The 27,769-nt window shown below is 40.1% G+C and overlaps 1 protein-coding gene across 1 annotated transcript; it reads right to left on the reverse strand.

Moving 5' to 3' along the window:
• Window positions 1-2,327: 2,327 nt before the first annotated feature.
• Window positions 2,328-17,921, reverse strand: LOC124857085 (endothelin-3). Its single transcript, XM_047348193.1, has 4 exons — window positions 17,704-17,921; window positions 16,727-16,967; window positions 3,835-3,990; window positions 2,328-3,650 (listed from the first exon to the last, which is right to left on the reverse strand). The coding sequence occupies exons 1-4, from the start codon at window positions 17,771-17,773 to the stop codon at window positions 3,563-3,565; spliced, it is 555 nt and encodes a 184-aa protein (XP_047204149.1). The 5' UTR covers window positions 17,774-17,921; the 3' UTR covers window positions 2,328-3,562.
• Window positions 17,922-27,769: the final 9,848 nt, after the last annotated feature.

Consider the following 27,769-nt stretch of genomic DNA (forward strand, 5'->3'; position numbering starts at 1 on the left):
TGTATCCAAAAAACATAAAACCACGGCTGCCCAAATCACGGCAGAATTAAATGTGCACCTCAACTCTCCTGTTTCCACCAGAACTGTCCGTCGGGAGCTCCACAGGGTCAATATACACGGCCGGGCTGCTATAGCCAAATCTTTGGTCACTCATGCTAATGCCAAACGTCGGTTTCAATGGTGCAAGGAGCGCAAATCTTGGGCTGTGGACAATGTGAAACATGTATTGTTCTCTGATGAGTCCACCTTTACTGTTTTCCCCACATCCGGGAGAGTTACGGTGTGGAGAAGCCCCAAAGAAGCATACCACCCAGACTGTTGCATGCCCAGAGTGAAGCATGGGGGTGAATCAGTGATGGTCTTGGCTGCCATATCATGGCATTACCTTGGCCCAATACTTGTGCTAGATGGGCGTGTCACTGCCAAGGACTACCGAACCATTCTTGAGGACCATGTGCATCCAATGGTTCAAACATTGTATCCTGAAGGCGGTGCCGTCTATCAGGATGACAATGCACCAATACACACAGTAAGACTGGTGAAAGATTGGTTTGATGAACATGAAAGTGAAGTTGAACATCTCCCATGGCCTGCACAGTTACCAGATCTAAATATCATTGAGCCACTTTGGGGTGTTTTGGAGGAGCGAGTCAGGAAACGTTTTCCTCCACCAGTATCACGTAGTGACCTGGCCACTATCCTGCAAGAAGAATGGCTTAAAATCCCTCTGACCACTGTGCAGGACTTGTATATGTCATTCCCAAGACGAATTGACGCTGTATTGGCCACAAAAGGAGGCCCAACACCATACTAATAAATTATTGTGGTCTAAAACCAGGTGTTTCAGTTTCATTGTCCAACCCCTGTAGCTCCTTTAGTCATTTCATCTAGAAAGAAAGAAGAGATAATCTCTGAGACAGTTTTCAAGGTTAGAGTCTGAAAGAGAACACATATAATTAGTTACAGTAAAAGCTCAGTCAGCTATGTCTAGGAGAGAGACAGGGTTTAACACAAATTGAGAAAAAGGAAAGAAAAGAAAACCAAAAAAAATAAAAACTCTATTTATGTATTTCTCTTTTTCAAAGGACCTCTATTCAGTTGTGTTTTTCAAGAAGGGCTTTAACTCCGTCCAGATTTTACGATCTGAAGCTCTCCTTCTTTCCGGTCCGACTCCCATCCTGCAGTCTGCATTGTTAACTCCAGATCCATTTCTTTCTCTGGAATGTCCATGTTGACTCCGAGCTCATGTAATCCAATTGCAGCGGCTTGGGGGTCATTATCACCTTTACTTTCCTGTCCTCACAAAAAATCTTCAGTCTTCCTGGATAAAAGATCCGTGACTTTATTTTCCCTTCATTAAGTACTTTGCGTATGTCTTTATATTTTGCATGTTCCTCGAACACTCAGTTTGTGAAGTCCTCATCAAAATATATCCTTCAATCATTTACTATCTTTGCTCTCCATGCAGCCTGCAGGACTTTTGTTTCATGGCATATGATTAAAATTGAACCAGAATAGTTCTGGGCCGGTCCTTTGATCCTGATCTTGGGCCTATCCGATATGCCCTGTCTACGTGGAGTTCATCTGTCACTTCCAGATTTCCATGAACCATTTCATTTGTTCACAAAGTCAATCATGTTGTTTCCTTCACAGTTTTCTGGAACTGAGTAGATTCTCATATTATTTCTCCTGATTTGAATTTCCAGTTCCTCGCATCTGAATTCAAGTTGTTTTTACATTTGAAGGAGCACTTTAGAGGTTTTCATTTCATAATCTTCACACTGATCAGTTCGCTGTTCAGCTTCATCCATTCTTTTTTTAATACTTGTGAAGTCTCCATGAAGCACATTTAACTCTTCCTTTAATGATCCAAAACTAACTACAGTTTCAGATTGAAATTCTCTCAGTTCTTTGAGTATTTCAGCCATACCTGAGGATTTAACTGATGAAGGGTCCTCTAATGTCTCCTCTCAATTGTTAAAAAATTGTTTTGATGTTCATACCTGTTTGTTTGGAAGATTGCTTTTGTTTTTGCTTGGACATTTCTCACTGTCCTTCTTCTCCACTCAATGTCCAGTGTTTTTCCGTCTTAAAAGCTCTTTGATCCACGGTTACGTCCACTTTTCAGTTAATTGTTTGCAGCAACTTTCACAAACACACTTTCCCCAGTGGCCATCTTGGAAATATTTCAGCAATAAAGAAAGAAAACTATTGTTGGGACAGAAATTGTATAAGAGGAATCAATTTTTACCTTCACTATATGCCAAAATAATTCTTTATTAGAAAGGTAGCATTATAAATAAAAAAAATAAAAAAAGAAATTGCAATGGCTGTTTTTGTTTTATTCTTTTACTTATTTTAAACACTGAACAATCATAACAAAATCAGAACAACAAACCACCCTTAAACAGGAGGTACTACTAGTATGCTGGTAATTTCACCTTGAAATTAAAAACATGTTGAAACATCTTATCCAGTTTGAACTAAGCAGTGCCCTACAGGCAATTTGTCATAATGTACAACTAAAAGGCATTTCTTATTAGGAAAATAAGTAAAAATACAAGCTAGTTTTAATTCATTTGACCTTTACCTTCATGTAAAAGATGATAGTCGAATAGCTTGCTCCAGCTGTTACAGTACAAAATAATATAATATGCACAATGCACCAAGACAGTTTAAACACCAGGCTGCCCTTATTTAAGCTACTTGTGGTTCTCATTAAACAAGCGGTAGCATATTTAATGCTGTTTATTAAACCATGCCAGGAGTTGCATAGAAAGCAAATAAAGACTCTCTCTGGCATTCCAGATGACCTCCAATAACCTTCCACTGCTCCAATTAGATAACCAGGAACCAGAAACATTTTCGCACTACTGAGTAAAAACAAGCAGGCCTGTCTTCAAGCACCTGCGGTCATTATTACCAGCCATTCTTGCATTGTGTGGATAGTATCATCATCAAACCATTTCCAGTTGCGGTGAGCAAAAAGTGACAAAAACACATTCTCTTCTGGATGAGACTGACGATTACCTCTCACTATCATGTCTTTCATCGGACTGGATGTACCTGATCCTTAGGTATAAATACATGTACCATTTCACTTGTTATCTAAAAAACCACGTCCTTTAAGATAGAGAATGTTAATAAGAATCACCACATGTGTAACTGTATATACAATTAATGTGTTATAGGCACTAAATAACTTATAGCCTACTGAAAACACATTTTATTTAAAAAATATTTGGATTCAGCTTGTAAGAGAAAAGGAAATGCTGACATTTGTCACGAGCTTCTCACCCTCCATAAATATCACACATGATTTCACATATATTCATAAGATAGCAAAGATATTACGTAACATCCTGGAGTGATGAGCCATGTGAAACACAGAGTTATGTGTGAGTAAATGACACTCCACTGCTGTGACACAAATGCAGACAAAGAGAGGTGGCAACCTCTTTCATTTTTTGTGCAAGCAACTTTTTTCCATGTATACCCCTATTTATTTACATGGCACCAACAGAATCTATGTCCCACCCTTCTAGATTGTAGATACGTCTGTTCATTTCAGATTCCACACCCTGTCCCCTCTGTGGAAAGGTGGTGTCCTCGTTTTTGCTATTTGTGTTGCAAGGGGTCTCCTCTTTTGCCTGAGGAAAAACAAAATGCATTTAGAGGCATGTCATGTGTTGACTGTTAATTTATCTTTGGTTTAACATTATATGCTACTGTCAGTTGGATATGTTTTGGACTGCACCTACAGCGACAGATAAGAAGCTGCAGAGACAGAAGACATATATTCAACACTTTTCTTCCTAGACTCAGCACGGTTACCTGTCCATGCAGAAGCTACTGCACTCAGAGTCGGTCTGCAGCTTGCATGCACAGCGTCTAGTGGCTGCCCCACTCCTCCTCCTCCATTCAGTCTCGACAGAACGCTTCATACGCAGTGAACCCGGGTAACTGGACATACCATATGGTACAGTGTGCCTGCCAACATAATCGGTAGGACATTACCTTGTTAACAAATGTCTTTGTGTCATCAAATGTAATAGCAGTTAACACATAAATATAAATATGTATATGTGTGTGTATATATATATATATATATATATACACACACACACTACTGGTCAAACGTTTTAGAACGCCTTTCTCATTAATGGTTTTCTTTATTTTTATGACTATTTAGATTATACGTAGATTCTCACTGAAGGCCTCAAAACAGTTAATGAACACATATGCAATTATGTAGTGAATGAAAAATTATTAAAGAATTTAACAATTTTTCATTTGCTACATAATTGCAATTATGTAGCAAATCTAAAACACAGGAAATATTTTCTATATTTTATATTTTTAAACTAGCTGCCTTTTTCTGTGAAGACTCAAATATTAACCCTTGACCGTCTCTCATTGCACCTCTGGAAGGTTCTTTTAAGACTCTTTGGAAAACTACAGGTCCTTCTCAAAATATTAGCATATTGTGATAAAGTTCATTATTTTCCATAATGTCATGATGAAAATTTAACATTCATATATTTTAGATTTATTGCACACTAACTGAAATATTTCAGGTCTTTTATTGTCTTAATACGGATGATTTTGGCATACAGCTCATGAAAACCCAAAATTCCTATCTCACAAAATTAGCATATCATTAAAAGGGTCTCTAAACGAGCTATGAACCTAATCATCTGAATCAACGAGTTAACTCTAAACACCTGCAAAAGATTCCTGGGGCCTTTAAAACTCCCATCCTGGTTCATCACTCAAAACCCCAATCATGGGTAAGACTGCCGACCTGACTGCTGTCCAGAAGGCCACTATTGACACCCTCAAGCAAGAGGGTAAGACACAGAAAGAAATTTCTGTACGAATAGGCTGTTCCCAGAGTGCTGTATCAAGGCACCTCAGTGGGAAGTCTGTGGGAAGGAAAAAGTGTGGCAGAAAACGCTGCACAACGAGAAGAGGTGACCGGACCCTGAGGAAGATTTTGGAGAAGGGCCGATTCCAGACCTTGGGGACCTGCGGAAGCAGTGGACTGAGTCTGGAGTAGAAACATCCAGAGCCACCGTGCACAGGCGTGTGCAGGAAATGGGCTACAGGTGCCGCATTCCCCAGACCTGGGCTACAAAGAAGCAGCACTGGACTGTTGCTCAGTGGTCCAAAGTACTTTTTTCAGATGAAAGCAAATTCTGCATGTCATTCAGAAATCAAGGTGCTAGAGTCTGGAGGAAGACTGGGGAGAAGGAAATGCCAGAATGCCAGAGGTCCAGTGTCAAGTACCCACAGTCAGTGATGGTCTGGGGTGCCATGTCAGCTGCTGGTGTTGGTCCACTGTGTTTTATCAAGGGCAGGGTCAATACAGCTAGCTATCAGGAGATTTTGGAGCACTTCATGCTTCCATCTGCTGAAAAGCTTTATGGAGATGAAGATTTCATTTTTCAGCACGACCTGGCACCTGCTCACAGTGCCAAAACCACTGGTAAATGGTTTACTGACCATGGTATCACTGTGCTCAATTGGCCTGCCAACTCTCCTGACCTGAACCCCATAGAGAATCTGTGGGATATTGTGAAGAGAACGTTGAGAGACTCAAGACCCAACACTCTGGATGAGCTAAAGGCCGCTATCGAAGCATCCTGGGCCTCCATAAGACCTCAGCAGTGCCACAGGCTGATTGCCTCCATGCCACGCCGCATTGAAGCAGTCATTTCTGCCAAAGGATTCCCGACCAAGTATTGAGTGCATAACTGTACATGATTATTTGAAGGTTGACGTTTTTTGTATTAAAAACACTTTTCTTTTATTGGTCGGATGAAATATGCTAATTTTGTGAGATAGGAATTTTGGGTTTTCATGAGCTGTATGCCAAAATCATCCGTATTAAGACAATAAAAGACCTGAAATATTTCAGTTAGTGTGCAATGAATCTAAAATATATGAATGTTAAATTTTCATCATGACATTATGGAAAATAATGAACTTTATCACAATATGCTAATATTTTGAGAAGGACCTGTATTTCATGTGACCACCTCATGAAGCTCATGGAGAGAATGCTAGGAGAGCAAAGCAGTCATCAAAGAAAAGGCTGGCTATTTTGAAGAATCTAAAATAAAAGAGTTATTTAACACTTTCCTACATAATTCCATGTGTGTTTATTCACTGTTTTCTTTGCCTTTGGTGAAAATCTACAATGTAAATAGTCATGAAAGCGAGGGACCCATTTAGTGAGAATGTATTTCTAAAACCTTTGACACTCTCCACCTTTTTGTTAAATCTTTAAAATAAGAAAATAGATTCAAAAACAGTTTAACAATTCATAATAAAGAAGTGCACTTTACCATGAAAAAATGAGCAGAAAGAGTAAAATAAAGGATAGTCCATGAAAATTATATGAGAAAATAACCAAATCTTTGCCATTAGAACAGCAATTTAAATTATTAAATTAATAATATATTGGTATAAATATATATAGATCCCACAAGACCGGACTGGAAGTAAATGACTCCGGAAATGCGCCATGTTGCTAGTATACCTGTAAACGGTTTGGGGTCGCCTAAAGATGGCGGTGTGAGCAGTTGTGCTTGTTGTGAGTCCTCAGACAGCTTCCTCCAAATATTGGATATTGTTTTTAATTGTCATTCCCATGAATAATTTATTATTCAATTCACAAAACCTTCACAAAACTCTTCAACTAAAATTGAGCAACCTAACCCCACTAAAGAATCCGTTTTAACGGACAAATGTTATCACGTGTATGCCGCTTTGGCATCGATGGAGACGGACGGCAGCAGCGGCGATAAGATATGCCTGGATGACGTGAGTGTCTCAAACTCATCTACACCATCTAAAGCAAGGGTCCCCGAACCCCTGACGTGGGTCCAGCTCCGGACCCTGAGAGGGTTTTGTCCAGACCACAACGCATTTTCTTATTTAGAGTAGATATAGGCATTTTATTTTTGCCGGTGTCAGTACCAGATCTGCTTGGGTGGTCAGATCTGCTCGGGGCCCTGTGCCTGCCGAGGACCTCACACTATCTGATTGGCTAAACATTGGCATGATGACGTAAAACATTGTGGTTGGTCCGGACAACTTATTGATGTAGTTTTGGAGGGACTGCAGTTTGTACGAAACATGGACGACTTTTACAAAAAAATATCCCATGACCTTTTGAAAGGAACTTACCACAGCCTAACCAGCACTTCTAAAAGTCCCGAAAGCAGAAAAGCCACCATTCGGAAGGGTTCAAAAAATTACACAGTTATAGATGCCCGAGCCACCTCAACTGGCTCCTCTCGATGTGGAGGAGCAGCGGATCTACTCCGAGCCCCTCCCGGATGGCCGAGCTCTAAGGGAGTGCCCAGCCACCCTACGGAGGAAGCTCATTTCAGCCGCTTGTATCCGGGATCTCGTTCTTTCGGTCATGACCCAAAGTTCATGGCCATAGGTGAGGGTAGGAACATAGACCGACCAGTAAATTGAAAGCTTTACTTTTCAGCTCAGCTCTCTCTTCACCACAACGATCCGGCACAGTGCCCCCATTACTGCGGCAGCCGCACCGATCCGTCTGTCGATCTCCCACTCCATTCTTTCCTCACTCGTGAATAAGACCCCGAGATACTTAAACTCCTCCACTTGAGGCATGAACTCCCCTCCAACCTGAAGAGGACAAGCCACCCTTTTCCGGTCGAGTACCATGGCCTCGGACTTGGAGGAGCTGATCTTCATCCCAGCCGCTTCACACTCGGCTGCGAACCACCACAGCGCATGCTGTAGGTCTTGGCTAGAGGGGGCCAGCAGGACCACGTCATCTGCAAAAAGAAGAGACGAAATCCACTGGTCCCCAAACCAGAACCCCTCCGGCCCTTGGCTGCGTCTAGAAATCCTGTCCATAAAAGTTATGAACAGGACCGGTGACAAAGGGCAGCCCTGCCGGAGTCCAACATGCACCGGGAACAGGTCTGACTTAGTGCCAGCAATGCGGACCAAACTCCTGCTCCACTCGTACAGGGACCGGATGGCCCCTAATAAAGGGCCCCCGATTCCATACTCCTGGAGCGTGTTAGAGAAGGAACTGGAATGTGTATGAGCCGAAAATGATGAGCTTCAAGAAAAATACAGCGAACAGGACCACTGCCAGCGAGGATGGAATCTGAGAAATAAAGAAAGAACTGATGTCTGAGGAGATCAGACGTGATGGGATCAAGATGCCAGGGAAAATAGCACCCCACTGAAAACAAAATATGGACGACATTGTCGACACAGTGCATCGGATCAGTCCAAAGGAATAAACTGAGTGAGATACGTAATCATTCAGTTCACAAGAATACAGGTCCTTCTCAAAATATTAGCATATTGTGATAAAGTTCATTATTTTCCATAATGTCATGATGAAAATTTAACATTCATATATTTTAGATTTATTGCACACTAACTGAAATATTTCAGGTCTTTTATTGTCTTAATACGGATGATTTTGGCATACAGCTCATGAAAACCCAAAATTCCTATCTCACAAAATTAGCATATCATTAAAAGGGTCTCTAAACGAGCTATGAACCTAATCATCTGAATCAACGAGTTAACTCTAAACACCTGCAAAAGATTCCTGGAGCCTTTAAAACTCCCATCCTGGTTCATCACTCAAAACCCCAATCATGGGTAAGACTGCCGACCTGACTGCTGTCCAGAAGGCCACTATTGACACCCTCAAGCAAGAGGGTAAGACACAGAAAGAAATTTCTGTACGAATAGGCTGTTCCCAGAGTGCTGTATCAAGGCACCTCAGTGGGAAGTCTGTGGGAAGGAAAAAGTGTGGCAGAAAACGCTGCCCAACGAGAAGAGGTGACCGGACCCTGAGGAAGATTTTGGAGAAGGGCCGATTCCAGACCTTGGGGACCTGCGGAAGCAGTGGACTGAGTCTGGAGTAGAAACATCCAGAGCCACCGTGCACAGGCGTGTGCAGGAAATGGGCTACAGGTGCCGCATTCCCCAGACCTGGGCTACAGAGAAGCAGCACTGGACTGTTGCTCAGTGGTCCAAAGTACTTTTTTCAGATGAAAGCAAATTCTGCATGTCATTCAGAAATCAAGGTGCTAGAGTCTGGAGGAAGACTGGGGAGAAGGAAATGCCAGAATGCCAGAGGTCCAGTGTCAAGTACCCACAGTCAGTGATGGTCTGGGGTGCCATGTCAGCTGCTGGTGTTGGTCCACTGTGTTTTATCAAGGGCAGGGTCAATACAGCTAGCTATCAGGAGATTTTGGAGCACTTCATGCTTCCATCTGCTGAAAAGCTTTATGGAGATGAAGATTTCATTTTTCAGCACGACCTGGCACCTGCTCACAGTGCCAAAACCACCGGTAAATGGTTTACTGACCATGGTATCACTGTGCTCAATTGGCCTGCCAACTCTCCTGACCTGAACCCCATAGAGAATCTGTGGGATATTGTGAAGAGAACGTTGAGAGACTCAAGACCCAACACTCTGGATGAGCTAAAGGCCGCTATCGAAGCATCCTGGGCCTCCATAAGACCTCAGCAGTGCCACAGGCTGATTGCCTCCATGCCACGCCGCATTGAAGCAGTCATTTCTGCCAAAGGATTCCCGACCAAGTATTGAGTGCATAACTGTACATGATTATTTGAAGGTTGACGTTTTTTGTATTAAAAACACTTTTCTTTTATTGGTCGGATGAAATATGCTAATTTTGTGAGATAGGAATTTTGGGTTTTCATGAGCTGTATGCCAAAATCATCCGTATTAAGACAATAAAAGACCTGAAATATTTCAGTTAGTGTGCAATGAATCTAAAATATATGAATGTTAAATTTTCATCATGACATTATGGAAAATAATGAACTTTATCACAATATGCTAATATTTTGAGAAGGACCTGTATACCACAGATATGGTTCATGGAGGATGACAAAGGAGTCCAAAATCGGTGGATATGCTGGAATCAGGTTTATGGAGGACCTGAATAAAGAAGACAGGCTGGCAAGGAAGGCGCTGTGGCCACGCATCAATCAAGCACATCAGGCGGGAGAAAAAGCTTTATTCAGAGGGCCTTTCAGCTACATAAACGGTTGTTGCATTTAAAACTGAACTTTCCTTTGTGTATTCTGCAAATAGATCTACATGGGATAATGGCACCAGGAGGAGACATCACAGTCACCTTTACCATCTAAAGCTTTCTAACTTTGTTATTATTATTTAGTGTGTTTTTGTTGCTGTGTAGTTTTTAATCAAATTAATATTCTGAAAGTCAATTTATCTTTTATTTTTTTGAATACATGAACTCCCAAAGACAATGTGAAAAGAAAAGGAATTTTCTTGCACTGAAAAAGGCCAAAATGCCACTGTGTTTTTCATCAAGAAACACACTCTTGTGCCTGTGACGTCACCTTCTGGACATGTCAGTGGGGAGACAAAATGCCGTTCATTCATGGGAGCAACAGGTCTGTAGGAGTTGCCATCTGCTTCGACAAATGCCCTGGTAATGTACACTGCTCGAAAAAAATAAAGGGAACACTCAAATAACATCCTAGATCTGAATGAATGAAATATTCTCATTGAATACTTTGTTCTGTACAAAGTTGAATGTGCTGACAACATTTATTAACCGATGGAGGCCTGGATTTGGAGTCACACACAAATTAAAGTGGAAAAACACACTACAGGTTGATCCAACTTTGATGTAAGGTCCTTAAAACAAGTCAAAATGAGGCTCAATATTGTGTGTGGCCTCCATGTGCCTGTATGACCTCCCTACAACACCTGGGCATGCTCCTGATGAGATGGCGGATGGTCTCCTGAGGGATCTCCTCCCGGACCTGGACTAAAGCATCCGCCAACTCCTGGACAGTCTGTGGTGCAACGTGACGTTGGTGGATGGAGTGAGACATGATGTCCCAGATGTGCTCAATGAGATTCAGGTCTGGGGAACGAGCGGGCCAGTCCATAGCTTCAATGTCTTCATCTTGCAGGAACTGCTGACACACTCCAGCCACATGAGGTCTAGCATCGTCCTGCATTAGGAGGAACCCAGGGCCAACCACACCAGCATATGGTCTCACAAGGGGTCTGAGGATCTCATCTCGGTACCTAATGGCAGTCAGGCTACCTCTGGTGGTCACGTCTGTCACATGTGCTCAGTCTGAACCTCCTTTCATCTGTAAAGAGCACAGGGCGCCAGTGGTGAATTTGCCAATCCAGGTGTTCTCTGGCAAATGCCAAGCGTCCTGCACGGTGTTGGACTGTGAGCACAACCCCCATTTGTGAACGTCGGGCCCTCATATCATCCTCATGGAGTCGGTTTCTTAAACGTTTGTGCAGACACATGCACATTTGTGGCCTGCTGGAAGTCATTCTGCAGGGCTCTGGCAGTGCTCCTCCTGTTCCTCCTTGCACAAAGGTGGAGGTAGCAGTCCTGCTGCTGGGTTGTTGCCCTCCTACGGCCTCCTCCACGTCTCCTGGTGTACTGGCCTGTCTCCTGGTAGCGCCTCCAGGTTCTGGACACTACGCTGACAGACACAGCAAACCTTCTTACTACAGCTCGCATTGATGTGCCATCCTGGATGAGCTGCACTACTTGAGCCACTTGTGTGGGTTGTAGAGTCCGTCTCATGCTACCACGAGTGTGAAAGCACCACCAACATTCAAAAGTTACCAAAACATCAGCCAGAAAGCATCGGTACTGAGAAGTGGTCTGTGGTCCCCACCTGCAGAACCACTCCTTTATTGAATGTTTCTTGCTAATCGCCAAAGATTTCCCCCTGTTGTCTTTTCCATTTGGACAACAGCTGTGAAATTAATTGTCAATCAGTGTTGCTTCCTAAGTGGACAGTTTGATTTCACAGACGTTTGATTTACTTGGAGTTATATTGTGTTGTTTAAGTCTTCCCTTTATTTTTTTGAGCAGTGTAGTTAACATAAGGCAGATGATAATGGACATTGATTGGTAGCTCTTCTTAACATAGACGCTGTTTATGTTATTGTAACAAATGTTTATGGCTACAGTAACACTACCCAAAAAAATCTTTATTGCTACAAGTTAATTACATTGTTTCACAATATAAAAGTCTGTATTACACAGAGTTTATTTTGTTTGGAGGGGACTTTAATTTGGCACCAGACTAATATATTGACTAGATTTTCTAAAATCCATTGCAATTCTACTTTACTTGAATTCTGTAACACTTTTTCATTGGTTGACATTTGGAGGAATAGGAACTCTGATCTTAGGCAATACTACTGGATTAAACCTAATGGAAGTATTAAATCTAGAATTGATTTGTGGTTTGCAACTCCAGAATTCACTAAATATGTCTCAGATTTAAACATTACAAGCGCTCTAATAACTGATCATTGTTTACTATACCTCGATTTATGACCAGAGAGTTTTAAATAAAGAAAACAAATCACTGAGAATGTAATGCAGAGTTATTAAAAAAAACAGGAATACTGTTACATGGTTAAGGATTTAACATTAGAAATTAAATATGATGTAAATATTGGCAGTTATTGCAATAGATGAGAATTCTTTAAATTTAAACTTAGACAGATTTCAAACATTTTGGGAAGAAAAGGAGCAAAGCTTTAAGAGAACAAGAACTTACATTGATACAAGATTTGGATGAGTACTGTAAGAAAGTCCCAATTTCAGACTCCGATAGAGCTGCTTTTGTGCATCTTAAGTCTAAATTAGATGAATTAAGTACAAAAAGAGCCAGAGGGGCCTTTTTTGCCATTGATGAATGTATTAATAGAACATCTCTAATGACTACAATGAAGCAGGGGCTAATAACAATAATTCCTAGTGGTAAGGGTAAAGTCCAATCACTTTACTGAATGTAGATTATACATTATTTGCTCATGTCATAGCTAACAGACTGAAGGAGGGCATACACACAATTAGTGAATCACAATCTGACTTTCTTAAAAAATGCTCCATTCATAATAACATCAGACTGGTACTAGACCTAATACAGAGACGAGATATATTTTTTCAAAGCCTTTTACATGGTAGAGCATTCATTCATGTTGGACACTTTACATTACTTTGGATTTGGTGATAATTTCTGTGACCTTATGTTTTATAGTGATATCACCAGCTCCTTACTGCTCCCCCACATGTCAGTGGCTTTAAGTGAAGCGTGGAATTTGTTAAGGTCGTCCGGCGTCCCCGGTACTATAAATTATGTTTGCTGAAATACTAGCGATTATGATTAAAACTTCTAAAGATATTAAAAAGTGGATGTGATGAGTTATCCATTGGCAATAAGTTAGTTAGCAGATGATACAACCCGTTTTCTTAAAAATGAAGCATAAATACCAAAGAGCCCTAGAACCCTAGAAGTTATGAAACGTTTTTCAGAGGCCTCCGGTCTGCTCCTAAATTTAAGTAAATGTGAATTAATAGGAATTCATGACCACCCATTAGTGTAATTATGTGGTATGCCTGTCAAAGACATCAAATATTTAGGAATCAATATATCTAAAGATGTGGAGTATAGAGAAAAAATTAACTTTGATAATGTGTTGACAATAAGCAAATCCAAGTTGAATATTATATACAAAAAGATCTGTCAATTTTTGGCAGAATCCTCTTATCTAAAATGGAAGGTCTCTCGAGGACTATTTATCCTGCATACTCTCAGTATACCTCAGAGGATAATTAAATTAATCAGCCAAAATAATTAAACTGCTGAGCAACATTTTGCGTGTTTCCTGTGGTATTTTGATGATTTATTTTTGGTGACAGGCTCCACGTCTTTGAGGTTGGAAGGCCATACCATCACTTTAATCTTTAGTGCAGATTTTCTATCAGTCAAGTCAGGACTATGGCTGGGCCGTTCTAAAATGTTTCTACTTTAAGCCTTAATCTGCAGGCTTAAAGTAATCTTTTAGTTTGTCCAACATTTGTGGTATGAATAATTTGGGGCTTAATTATGCACATTATATACATCACAGGACTTCTGGATTTACAAAATGTCCAGCTTTCCTTCCTAAGTAAAAAGTCTCTTTAGATACAGTATGTCTAAAGCAATTCTTTGGAAATTAGATTAAAACCCTTTGAGCTCTGATTAATTATTAGTCAGTAACCTTTTTACAAATTCCAAAATAAAACATCAAATTGTAGTGAGTGTATCACATTCACTGGTGGCCATGTCCTCTACAAATCTCTGGGTCATATTACCTTTGTGCTGCCAATTGTTTTTATTCCCCACTTTAAAGTTTTAGTTATAAGCAGAGCTTTAAAAATATTTATGCCAAAAAAAAAAACAGTCTACAGTTTATTCTGATCATTTACATGCAGGTTTGAAGCGCATACCTGCAAATAATTTAGTGATTTTTATTGTTTAAGTTGGACTGAAAAAAAATCTTTGACAAACAGCACCTGCTGCTGGTTTGCTATATTTTTAAGAATATTTTGGCACCTGACCCTGTTGTCTGACCTGTTTCTCTCAGCTTGGGATAGAGGTCAGTGATGTATCTATAAAACATTTTCAAAGGATTTATTTTCTTTACCTCAGCACCGTAAAATGGAAAAAAAAAAGAAAAGTGTTGCAGTAAATCTAATTTGTTCTGAAAATACAGGGGAATACAGTTTTTCACCATTCAATGAAAAAGGCACAAAGATTTCTCTTTCAGAGAACAATGACAACCTCAGAGGTAAGATGAGTAAAGTCAGAATTTTGGTAACCGTCACCAGCTGCATGTACTTTAGGAGCTCTCCCCTTAGGGAGATAAAACTACAGGTGATTTATTTTAGTCTTCCCAAATATGTTCACCTTCTCACACATTCCCATGTGTGCTGTGCATCATTAGCTACAGCTGTTATATCATAAAGCAGAGTAATGTAGTGTTTGCATAAATGTGAGAAAAAGGAGTGCTGCATGCATTACAGGAAACATCTTTTTCAAAAACTAAAGTAGTAAAATTCGCTTTAAAAAATGTGTTCTAATGATTAGACACTAATATGTTCAACTGTACAACATGCAGAGAAGAGAGATAGTTTGGTCAGAAGGAAAAAATGCTGGGATCTAAAAAAAGTGAAATACTGAAGATGCAGCATCATCTGTGTTCCTGTGGAACAAAGATCCCTGGATGTGAAGCCTGAACATGCATGCTAGGTCTGAAAACTAAAATGCACTCTACAGGCTGAAACTTTAGCTGGACCGTCCAGGTGGTCTCACTTCAGTCCAAAGCTCTGTTATCAATGAACTGACAGGAGACGGATGACCCTTTGCCATCCCCCTCTTCGACCTGGCCGTCACTCACCACATCCAGATGTTTAAAGTGGGAATGAGTGAAAGATCTGCTTCTCAAGAACTAAACTGAAATTCAAAGATGATTTGGCTGAGAAATAAGCTATCTAGGCTGACTAAAGGGATGATAGGAATCATGGTGTACTGCAGACTATGTTCAAGGATCCAAATGATTCTAACAGATTCTGTTGCTGGAAGTGAAATTAAACATTTTCAAGGTTTAAAAAGGGAACACCAAGCAGGTAAAGAGTTCCAGAAACAAGTATGCTAAGCAAGCAGATACCAGTGGAAGCAAAGATCCACCTAATGGGTGCTGCTTTCTTGAAAACTGAAAAACCCTCTAACCTCTAGTTTAAAGGGAACATTGGCAGCAAAAAAAAAAAAAACAGTATGAAAATTAAAAAATGGCCCATCTGAATATCTGATGCTACTTAACCTTTCTGTCAAAACGGCTCTGTAGACATAAAAAAAGCTGAGCGTAAAGTCAGTGTTGAGAATCTTCCGGATTACACAGATAAGGCTTTAAAGTTAATAAGCAACACAGATATATGAAAACAAGGCTTGGTTTAGTTTTTGTCTTTAAGAAAGAGAAAAACACAAAGTCTTCTTTGTTAGTGGACTTTAAAATTTGCATTGGTTTAGATTTTACTCATATGTGACTCTAGCAGCAATTTTCAAAGCAAATATAACATAGATGCAAAAAGAAAAAACTAAAGAGTCTGTGTTTAATTACTGTGGTCAGAACAACTCTATAAAAATGTTTTCCCAAAAACACAGTAGCATCATGAAATATGAAATGGAACAGCCAGATATTCTCAGGTAAACTGACAGATCTGCAGCTTAAGAAACAACAACCTCTCCAATCAGATTAAAAAGATTTTCAAGAGTTTCACAAATAAATCATCTGAGCCCCACTGCCTTCTTTTCAGTTTGATTGTTCCTGACTCAAACATCTAATCTTTTTTGTCCTTTCCTCCTAATATACAGAATTAACAACTGCTCAAAGCAGGGAGGCTAGAAAACAATGTTTTGAATGATGTTACTTAGAGTTTTCAAAGAGAAACATCAGCAGGTCAAAGATTTACATATCAGCGTATTTCCAGTTTTCAAGCATGTTACATTTACTGAAAGGATTTAGATCAGCAGATTAGAACATTAGTTGGGCTTTCTTTCTACTATCGTAAATTTAATTGTTGAGGACTTTCTGAATGAGTTCAGTAGCATATGTGACACTATCATTAAAATTACATCTTAATTTCTAACTTTGACTATACAGAATAAAACTTCTCCCTTACAGTGGACAGCTAAGGGCCTTTTTCCAAGTCTATATGGTCTGACAGTTGCACTGTTACTGATTGAGCTCAAAGCTGCTTGCCAGATGGGAGCTTTATAAAACACAGCCCAGGACTTAAATGGATCCAAACAAAGAGGCAAGGATGAGTCTTACTCGGGTGTGTTGATCCAGATGATGTCCAGGTGGCAGTAATACACACACTCTTTGTCTTTGTAGGAGTAACATGTGCACCTCTTGGAGCGCCTCCTGGCTGTCAGCGGGTCACAAGCAGAGCAAGACTTGGCTTCACCATCTGGGCTCATGGTGACAGGGTCAGCCACATTGCTGCTGAGCAAAAGTGTGCTCATGCTGACCTCGCCCACCACCTCCTTTTTCTGGATTACAGACAAGGAACCTGCAGGATCACAGAGAAATTAATTATCTCTTTAAGAGATGCAGTATTTTGTACTCGGTGTGTAAAACCCAAATATAGCTTAAGGTTCAGACAGTAGGAACTGTGTTTTCGGAAAACCTACAGATAATTTTCAATTTTAAATCCACATCTGTGGAAGTTTTATATGAATATTATTAGAGAGTGAGGTGGGTTCAGAGGACCAAACACAACGTGATGATGGGGCTGCAGTTTTAACAGTTTCATCTTAAAACCACGTGTTTACACAGAGGGTGGTTGATTCCAGCCATTGCTTTACACACAAACATGATTGGTCATAAGTTTCCCAGCACATCTTTAACGTCACTTAGTAAGAAACAACAAAACAATTCAAAATTGAATGCGAGGACGAGCCATGTCTGATAAGCATTGGCATGATGGGAAATAAAGTTCCTCTGATTCTGGGCTGCGATATCAATGACCTGCTATTAATTAAACACCAGAACAAGTTTCGGCGCTGATTCTACCTAACAGGCCTGCACAGTCTGGTCAAAAGTTCTGTTTGGTCCAGATGTCCTGTCAAACCGTTTCACAGTCAGCTTGTAAATAAAGGTTGTTTTTACTGCTCTGTTGACAAGCAGCAGTAATACCTGATTGGCTCAAATTTAACCACCTTTTCTTTTAACCACCAGAGTTTTTGGTTTATTTCATTTACACTCATTGAATTGAATAATAATAATAATAATAATAATAATCTTACCATTAGTGAAAGACACTGTCACCACTATTAGGAACAGAATTCCCACTTCAACCGATGATGCGTCAGCCATCACATACAAATCAATATAAAAATGTTAAAATGTTTGGAGATAAGTGAAAACAGAACGAGCCCCGCTCAACGAAGAAGTCTCCTAATCCTAAAACTTCTGACCACCCGTAGAGCTCCGCTGCTGCCTCCCTCTGCTTGTCATCAGCCTCCAGACTCTGGTTTATTACCTGCTTTGAGAAGTTGCGATCACTCATGCTTCCTGTTAGGATTTTCAAAATAAGACAATAAGCTGTAGGACACTTTTCATTTTGATCTCTTTGCAAAAAGCAAAGTGGTTCATGATTGTGAAGTGGGGGAACTCACATTTTATGCAGGAATGACAGGACCCTAGACTCTTCCATAAATGACCCGTATTAATGTGATTTGTGGTATTTTGTCATATGGGTACATGAAAATTTGTACTGTATTTTATATCGTAATTGTGTTCACCCGAATTATTTTATTTCAAAAAAATGTATTGTTAACATTTTACCTTTTAAAACACTACAACGACATCAGTATAATTTGTGTGTGTGTGTGTGTGCACAAGTACATAGCATTTCTGACACCAACTGTTGACCTCTCTGTTTCTTAGGCAGATCTGGCACCTCTATTTCAACAGGTCGCCCTGTATGTGTCTTTTCTGTGGGTGAGTTGTCTCTCTTATCACCCCACACCTTTTCATTCTTAACAATGGAGGTTTGCAATAGGGAGCTATCATGCATCGGTGATACCAATCTTGAATGCACTGGTGAAGAAGTTGTCCAAGGTGATGTTGCGTCCTGTGTTTCTGAATGCACTGCATAACCACTGGACAATGTTTTCTCCTAGTGTCTTCTAAATTCCCCTGGTTGTCTCCAATTTTAAGCAACCCATTTATTTTATTGTGCATCACAACCCCAGAATATCTTCAGGCCATACTTAGCGGGCTTGTTTGGCATACACAAAAAACACAAAATATACTGTATTTGTAACATTAATGATTTCTTTTATTTTCAGAGTTACAAAGGGTTCTGGTTCTGTGAGCGGCGGTCAGTCACAGTTGATCAGAAATAAACGTTCCACTGAAATTCCATAGCAATTGAATGTGGATCATTCTAACCTACTTATGGAAGCTTGGGGTAGTAATACAACAATTTTAATTTTGACACAAACACATACACACACACACACACACACACACAAACACACTGTTACATTATTGTCATCAAAGCACATATAAGCTGTTTGCTCTCATTTTTCCACACTCTTTACCCTCTGTCATGTGTCCACCTTCAAACGCTTTTTTAGATGTTATTTCACAACATTGTCACAATCATACATCATGTCTATACACTATATGCCTTGCACATCAATGGGTTGAGACAAAAGAGATAAATACTAGAGGTATTCATCACAGTATGATCTTTTGGTCATGATATTCTTCCACCATTTTGACTAAAAGATTCAATTGTCAGAAGGCTTTGGAGCTAATTTTTGAAGAGGGTCTGATTCATAGCGATGTGGAAGAGGAAGATGTCTCCGAATATGAGGATAATTTAGATGTAAATTCAGAGTGTTCCGATTCTGAAAGTGAATTTATAGATGGCCTTCACTCGGAGCAGCCCAAGAGCCAGCCACTGGAAGAACCTCGCAGACATATTTGTCTAAGAATTAACAAATTGAATGATCTTCATCCTCAGTGAGAGAGCCACCCTGCTCAGCTGCTAACGTAACACGGTTGGTACCGGGCAAGGGGAGCATTAAGCTGAGCAGCAGCAAAGAGGCCCATGGTAACTCTGGAGGAGCTGCAGAGATCTACAGCTCAGGTTGATGATTCTGTTGATAAGACAACTTTTGGTTGTGCTCCTGACAAATCTGTTTTTTATGGCAAAGCAGTAAGATTGTTTAAGTGCTAGAAGAATAGGAATTCCCCTCTGCATTTTGCCACAAGCAATGTACAGGTCACAGCTGGAGCAGGGAAGCTGGTCAGAATTGATGGAAAGATAATGAAGAAGCTAAATACTAGACAATCCAGAAAAAAACCTGTTAGATGCTGCAAAGACTTGAGACTGAGGAGGAGGTTCACCTTCCAGCAGGTCAACAACCTCAAATATTCAGCCAGATCTACAGGTCCTTCTCAAAATATTAGCATATTGTGATAAAGTTCATTATTTTCCATAATGTCATGATGAAAATTTAACATTCATATATTTTAGATTCATTGCACACTAACTGAAATATTTCAGGTCTTTTATTGTCTTAATACGGATGATTTTGGCATACAGCTCATGAAAACCCAAAATTCCTATCTCACAAAATTAGCATATTTCATCCGACCAATAAAAGAAAAGTGTTTTTAATACAAAAAACGTCAACCTTCAAATAATCATGTACAGTTATGCACTCAATACTTGGTCGGGAATCCTTTTGCAGAAATGACTGCTTCAATGCGGCGTGGCATGGAGGCAATCAGCCTGTGGCACTGCTGAGGTCTTATGGAGGCCCAGGATGCTTCGATAGCGGCCTTTAGCTCATCCAGAGTGTTGGGTCTTGAGTCTCTCAACGTTCTCTTCACAATATCCCACAGATTCTCTATGGGGTTCAGGTCAGGAGAGTTGGCAGGCCAATTGAGTACAGTGATACCATGGTCAGTAAACCATTTACCAGTGGTTTTGGCACTGTGAGCAGGTGCCAGGTCGTGCTGAAAAATGAAATCTTCATCTCCATAAAGCTTTTCAGCAGATGGAAGCATGAAGTGCTCCAAAATCTCCTGATAGCTAGCTGCATTGACCCTGCCCTTGATAAAACACAGTGGACCAACACCAGCAGCTGACACGGCACCCCAGACCATCACTGACTGTGGGTACTTGACACTGGACTTCTGGCATTTTGGCATTTCCTTCTCCCCAGTCTTCCTCCAGACTCTGGCACCTTGATTTCCGAATGACATGCAGAATTTGCTTTCATCTGAAAAAAGTACTTTGGACCACTGAGCAACAGTCCAGTGCTGCTTCTCTGTAGCCCAGGTCAGGCGCTTCTGCCGCTGTTTCTGGTTCAAAAGTGGCTTGACCTGGGGAATGCGGCACCTGTAGCCCATTTCCTGCACACGCCTGTGCACGGTGGCTCTGGATGTTTTTACTCCAGACTCAGTCCACTGCTTCCGCAGGTCCCCCAAGGTCTGGAATAGGCCCTTCTCCACAATCTTCCTCAGGGTCCGGTCATCTCTTCTCGTTGTGCAGCGTTTTCTGCCACACTTTTTCCTTCCCACAGACTTCCCATTGAGGTGCCTTGATACAGCACTCTGGGAACAGCCTAGTCGTTCAGAAATTTCTTTCTGTGTCTTACCCTCTTGCTTGAGGGTGTCAATAGTGGCCTTCTGGACAGCAGTCAGGTCGGCAGTCTTACCCATGATTGGGGTTTTGAGTGATGAACCAGGCTGGGAGTTTTAAAGGCCTCAGGAATCTTTTGCAGGTGTTTAGAGTTAACTCGTTGATTCAGATGATTAGGTTCATAGCTCGTTTAGAGACCCTTTTAATGATATGCTAATTATGTGAGATAGGAATTTTGGGTTTTCATGAGCTGTATGCCAAAATCATCCGTATTAAGACAATAAAAAACCTGAAATATTTCAGTTAGTGTGCAATGAATCTAAAATATATGAATGTTAAATTTTCATCATGACATTATGGAAAATAATGAACTTTATCACAATATGCTAATATTTTGAGAAGGACCTGTATAATAGAATGGTTTAGATCAAAGCATATCCATGTGTTAGAATGGCCTAATAAAAGTCCATACCTAAACTCAAGTCAGAAATTGACTTTTGAGATTTAAAAACTGATGTTTACAGACACTCTCCATCCAGTCTGACTGAGCTTAAAGAATGGGCAATGTCTGTAGAGATATACAGACATGCTGATCAAACTGCAGCCAAGGGTGGTTCTGAGTACTGACTGAGGAGGGCTGAAGAAAATCCTAGGACTCACATCTCAAATTTTTTGAATGTAAAATACTTCACAGTTAGTGGATACTTTGAGTTGGATTGTTACATAAAATATTGAGATTTTCACATTTTCACATGAAAAAATATGAAACAGTTCAAGGGGTATGGGAACTTTTGTAAGGCACATTGTGTCATAATGTTCAGTTTTACTGACTCTAGATGTGGCAACAATCACAGAGGCAGAACAGCAGGTTTAACAGTTTGTTTGCAATACAAGCAAAATGAGATAGAGCTCAGACTGGATCTGCCAGAGGGACCTGGACTGGCACTGAGGAGGAGAAGAGAGAGGTTTTTGTTGTTTGGGTGAAGTTATCGAGAGGTGTGTAGAGAAGGGTTGAAGTCCGCTTACTGTTGGTGGTGGACGATGACTTGTTGGAGGAGGTAAGTCTTCCCCACAGATACTGAGTTTGCCAGGAGTGGCACGGAGATTCACAGTGCTGACATTATCTCTGTGTGATGCTTGAGCAGCAGTGCTTCAGCTAAGCACACAGTGTTGGAGGGTGGACAGGCAGGTGAGCAATGGTTAGGTGGCAGTCCGTGAACTCTTATATCACTCCTGCTCCGGTAGGAGTAGGAGTGATATAAGAGTCTCCTTCTTATCTGCCATTTAATTTCCCTTTACCCCCATATTGTCGTATCCTGGCAGTATTTAAGTTTTGTGTTTGTGTTTTTGTTCATTTCACTTAGTCTGGTTCTTGGTTTTCCTTTTGTTCTGTATTAACCTTGCTGATTGGTCTCACTCCCTCTGTCTTCCTGCAGCCTGGTCCACACCATTTCATTGTTCCCTCTGATTGCCTGGTCTCACTGTTCATTGGTTTACATTCCACTCCCCTCGATATTTAAGTTCCCTGGTTGTCATTATTCACTGCTGGTTCCTACGGTTATGCCTGGTCTGGTTACTCTGTGTTCTGGTCTGGTTCTGGTTGCAAATCCTCCTGGTTTCCTGTCAACCATTCACCTTTTCAAGCCTGTCTGGATTTTTAGTAAGGTTTATTAAACTGAACTTACCTTCATTCAGCTTGTTCCTAGAAGCCTTCTTTGCACCTTGGTCCTACCACAACACCGCATCATGACATAAATGGGCAGGAACCCAGAGAAACATCACTATTAACCCCATCATCTGAATGCAGTCTAGTATTTGTCAAATTTCTAATAATATATTATGATAATTTTCTGAATGATTTCTTTGTAAACTGACTAATGAAGAACTTGAATCTGAACAAATAATGGATTTCAATGGTCTGGTATCCTCAATCCTCTACTGCAAGCAGTAATGCAATCATCTCTGCAGTATAAACAGTTAACCCTTTATTGAATTTTGAATTCTAGATCTATGACTGCTACTCCTATTTGACTTGATGGATTCTGAGATGCATCTGAGTAGATTTTGATGTAGTTATAAAACTGTCCTATATACTACTAAACTGCTATTGGATTTTATCTTTATGTTTTTTTTTTCTAATATACACTGCTTAAAAAAATAAAGGGAACACTTAAACAGCACAATATAACTCAGAGTAAATCAAACTTCTGTGAAATCAATCTATCCATTTAGGAAGCAACACTGATTGACAATCAATTTCACAGCTGGTGTGCAAATGGAATAGACAACAGGGGGAAATCTTTGGTGATTAGCAAGAAACACTCAATAAAGGAGTGGTTCTGCAGGTGGGGACCACAGACCACTTCTCAGTACCGATGCTTTCTGGCTGATGTTTTGGTCACTTTTGAATGTTGGTGGTGTTTTCACACTCGTGGTAGCATGAGACGGACTCTACAACCCACACAAGTGGCTCAGGTAGTGCAGCTCATCCAGGATGGCACATCAATGCGAGCTGTGGCACAAATGTGCATGTGTCTGCACAAATGGTTGGAAACTGACTCCATGAGGATGGTATGAGGGCCCGACATCCACAAATGGGGGTTGTGCTCACAGCCCAACACCATGCAGGACGCTTAGCATTTGCCAGAGAACACCAGGATTGGCAAATTCGCCACTGGCGCCCTGTGTTCTTCACAGATGAAAGCAGGTTCACACTGAGCACATGTGACAGACGTGACAGAGTCTGGAGACACAGTGGAGAGCGATCTGCTGCCTGCAACATCCTTCAGCATGACCGGTTTGACAGTGGGTCAGTAATGGTGTGGGGTGGCATTTCTTTGGAGGGCTGCATGACCCTCCATGTGCTCGCCAGAGGTAGCCTGACTGCCATTAGGTACCGAGATGAGATCCTCAGACCCCTTGTGAGACCGTATGCTGGTGCGGTTGGCCCTGGGTTCCTCCTAATGCAGGACGATGCTAGACCTCATGTGGCTGGAGTGTGTCAGCAGTTCCTGCAAGATGAAGACATTGAAGCTATGGACTGGCCCGCCCGTTCCCCAGACCTGAATCCGATTGAGCACATCTGGGACATCATGTCTCGCTCCATCCACCAACGTCACGTTGCACCACAGACTGTCCAGGAGTTGCTTTAGTCCAGGTCTGGGAGGAGATCCCTCAGGAGACCATCCACCGTCTCATCAGGAGCATGTCCAGGCATTGTAGGGAGGTCATACAGGAACGTGGAGGCCACACACAATACTGAGCCTCATTTTGACTTGTTTTAAGGACATTACATCAACGTTGGATCAGCCTGTAGCGTGTTTTTCTACTTTAATTTTGTGTGTGACTCCAAATCCAGGCCTCCATTGGTTAATAAATTTGATTTCCATTGATGATTTTTGTGTGATTTTGTTGTCAGCACATTCAACTTTGTACAGAACAAAGTATTCAATGATAATATTTCATTCATTCAGATCTAGGATGTGTTATTAGAGTGTTCCCTTTATTTTTTTGAGCAGTGTATTTACAGAGCTTGTCTGTCTGCCCCCCCCCTTCACACCCTACTAAACATCTCATCATATTCAATATTTGTTGACCTTTTTCATTAACCCTTTGTATATGTATTTCCCAGGTTAGCTTTTCACCAAACCTTATCCCTAAGGATTTACATTATTTCATCCTCTTAAGTTCCTGATTATATAACTTCAGTTTCACCTCCTAATTTATTTTCTTTGTGAAGAGTATTACTTTTGTATTATCAACAGAGAATTTAAAACTCCATTTAATTGCTTCTTGCACTTTTTTAATAATATATTTAATTTTCCCTCCACGTTTCCAAATCGCTCCATCGTCTGCAAAATGAGAACATCCCATTTCATTCTCTATTTCTATAAATACATCATTTATCCTAACTGAAAATAATATAGGACATATTATGCTCCCTCTTGGAGTCCCTGAAAAATTCTTACCAACTGTTACCTGAATTACCCGTTCAGTTAAACAATTATCTAACCAGTTACAAATTCTTCCACAAATGCCCATTTTCTTCAATTTAATCATTAATCCTTCTTTCCACATCATATCATAAGTCTTTTCCATGTCTAGAAACCACCAAAACTTTAACTTTTGTTTTTATTAACTCATGCTGCAGTCTTATTGCAGGGTCCACAGTGTTCCTCCTTCTACTAAAACCACTTTGATATCCACTGGATTCAATAACAAAAGTTAGTCATTCATTAAGCATTTTGCCCATAATTTTATGTAACCATGATGTTAGAGCAATTGGCCTCTAATTTTCTGGTCTTGAAAAATCCTTGCTGGGTTTTGGTATTGGAACAACTATTGCCATTTTCCAACTTTTGGGTACTTTTCCACATTCCCATATTCTATTAAATTTATCTGATAAAATTATCTTTAAATGCTCACGAAGTTGACTTATTAACATATTTGATTATTCCCTGGAGTTGACATCTTATCTCTCCTCAGGGCCCCTTTTAATTTAACTATTGAAAAATGTATATTAATTAAACTTTTCTTCTTCTTGATTTGTCTTCTCCTCTTTCTCTAATAATGTTGTTACTCTACCCCTCCTCCATTCTTCACCAATATTACTTGAACTACATGTATGTATTTTGATAAATATTTGTACCAACAATTCTGCTTTTTCTTCACTAGTGACTGCTGTCGTTTCATCATTAACTAAAACTGGGTAAACATAATCTCTTCTTATACCATTCATTCATTGGATCATTTTCCAGATTTTCCCTATTTCTATTTCTCTTCTTAACTAATTACAAAACTTTCTACAATACTCCCTTCTTGTATTTCTTGTAACCCTTCTTACCATAGCTCGTTTCTTCTTGCATTCAATAATATTCTGAAAATTCTGATTTCTTTTCACACACATTCTATTGTCCACCAAGGTACATCTTCTTCTTATTTTTCCCACCTTTTTCCGGAATTGAATGGTGGACAGCTTCTATAACAGGATTGCACAATGTTAAATTTAATTAATCAATATCAATACTCATGTCTATTTCTTTATTTCATTCTTCACTTATTATCTTATACGTCTCCCAGTCAGCTCTACAAAAAGACCAATGAAACAACCCTCGTGATTCATCCTCTTGCTTATTTAGGCCAACTTTAATCACTATGGGAAAGTGATCACTTCCAATAGTTGAGCATTCCAGGAGCAGAGTCCTGCCAAAGAATCAGAAACTAATGTTAAATCAATTGCTGTTTCTGTACCGGTTCTGATGTTAAATCCTGTCCCATCTCCATCATTAATGCGCAAAAGATTTTTAGTCTCCATTACCTCCTCATTAACCAACTCATTCACATCAGTCCTGTAATCCCATATTGAATTGTGTGCATTAAAGTCACCGCACCGTATGACCTTTCTTTTTAAATGAAATATAATCTCCCCCAATAACCTCAAGTAAACAGGTCATTTATGCATAAATTCTAAAAATTAAACAACTTGAATTTACCATCTTTGGTCCATATTTCTATTGCAATACATTCAAGTGTTTTCCCCACATCTAAAAGTCTGTACTGCATTCCTCTTTTTAGAAAAATCATGCATCCACCTCCACTTCCCTATGTCTACGAATACTATTATAGCCATTAACAATAAAGTCGAATGTAGGTTTTAACCATGTTTCCTGAATACATATAATTTCAGGCTTTACTTTAAGCTTTTGTATGAATAATTTTAACTCTTAACCATTTGCTATCAAACTTCTAGCATTCCATTGCATCAATAGGGTTACAAATCGTACTGTGCTGATCTGATCCTTGTTTTTTATGCTTCACTGCTACCTACAGTATTATTAGGTTGTTCCTGAACCTTCTTTAATGCCTCAGCGTGACTTAAATTGTTTGTGGCCTTTACTATTTGAACGTCCACTGCTCTTTTCCCGAATGCAGAACCTCCACATGTTGCTCTGTGTTGCCCACCACAATTACAACATTTATCCTGAACATTTTCCACCCTCTTTTCATCTATGCCCGATTTTAAAAATTATCACTTTGTAATAGGGGGTGATTTTAATATAATTCAAGATACCCTCCTAGGTCTTCAAATAGAATAATCTCATTAACTAATGCTGCTAAAAGCCTCAATGTTTTTAAAACTCAGTTGGGGCTGATGGATCTGTGGAGAAATGGAAACATAACAATTAAGCAATTTTCTACCTTTTCTCTTGCCCACCTTACCTACACATGCATACATTTCTTTCTTATTAATGTCAGATTGCTTCGTGAAACGAAAGCCTCTGATTACCATGCTATATGCTACCAGGCACCAGCCCCTGTAGACTTAGAACTAGGGTGTCAACCCCGCTGTTTTACATTTTCGGTGATTTCATTCTACGCTGCTAATAGAGGACGACTACAGACAGTTTAGCTAGCTTCTACTGAAAGGAAAAACAAAAATAAGTTGACTCGAAGTCAAGCATACTTAATCAACAAACTCTTTACTATCCTAGAACAATCAAACTAAAACTACCAATCAGAATGAAAGAACAAGAAATACCAATGAGCTATATAAAATATGACTACGGGAAACAAAGATGGTTAAAAACCATGACCAAAAGAGTGATGAAACATTACCATTCAATGAGAACCAAGGATTATCTTGTTTTCCATTGCAGGAAACAGGTGGAGAAAAGAGAGATGGAGGTTTTCTCTGAAAAAGAGAGGAA

The sequence above is a fragment of the Girardinichthys multiradiatus genome, chromosome 20 (assembly GCF_021462225.1).
Source record: "Girardinichthys multiradiatus isolate DD_20200921_A chromosome 20, DD_fGirMul_XY1, whole genome shotgun sequence".
In the NCBI taxonomy this organism is placed as follows: domain Eukaryota; kingdom Metazoa; phylum Chordata; class Actinopteri; order Cyprinodontiformes; family Goodeidae; genus Girardinichthys; species Girardinichthys multiradiatus.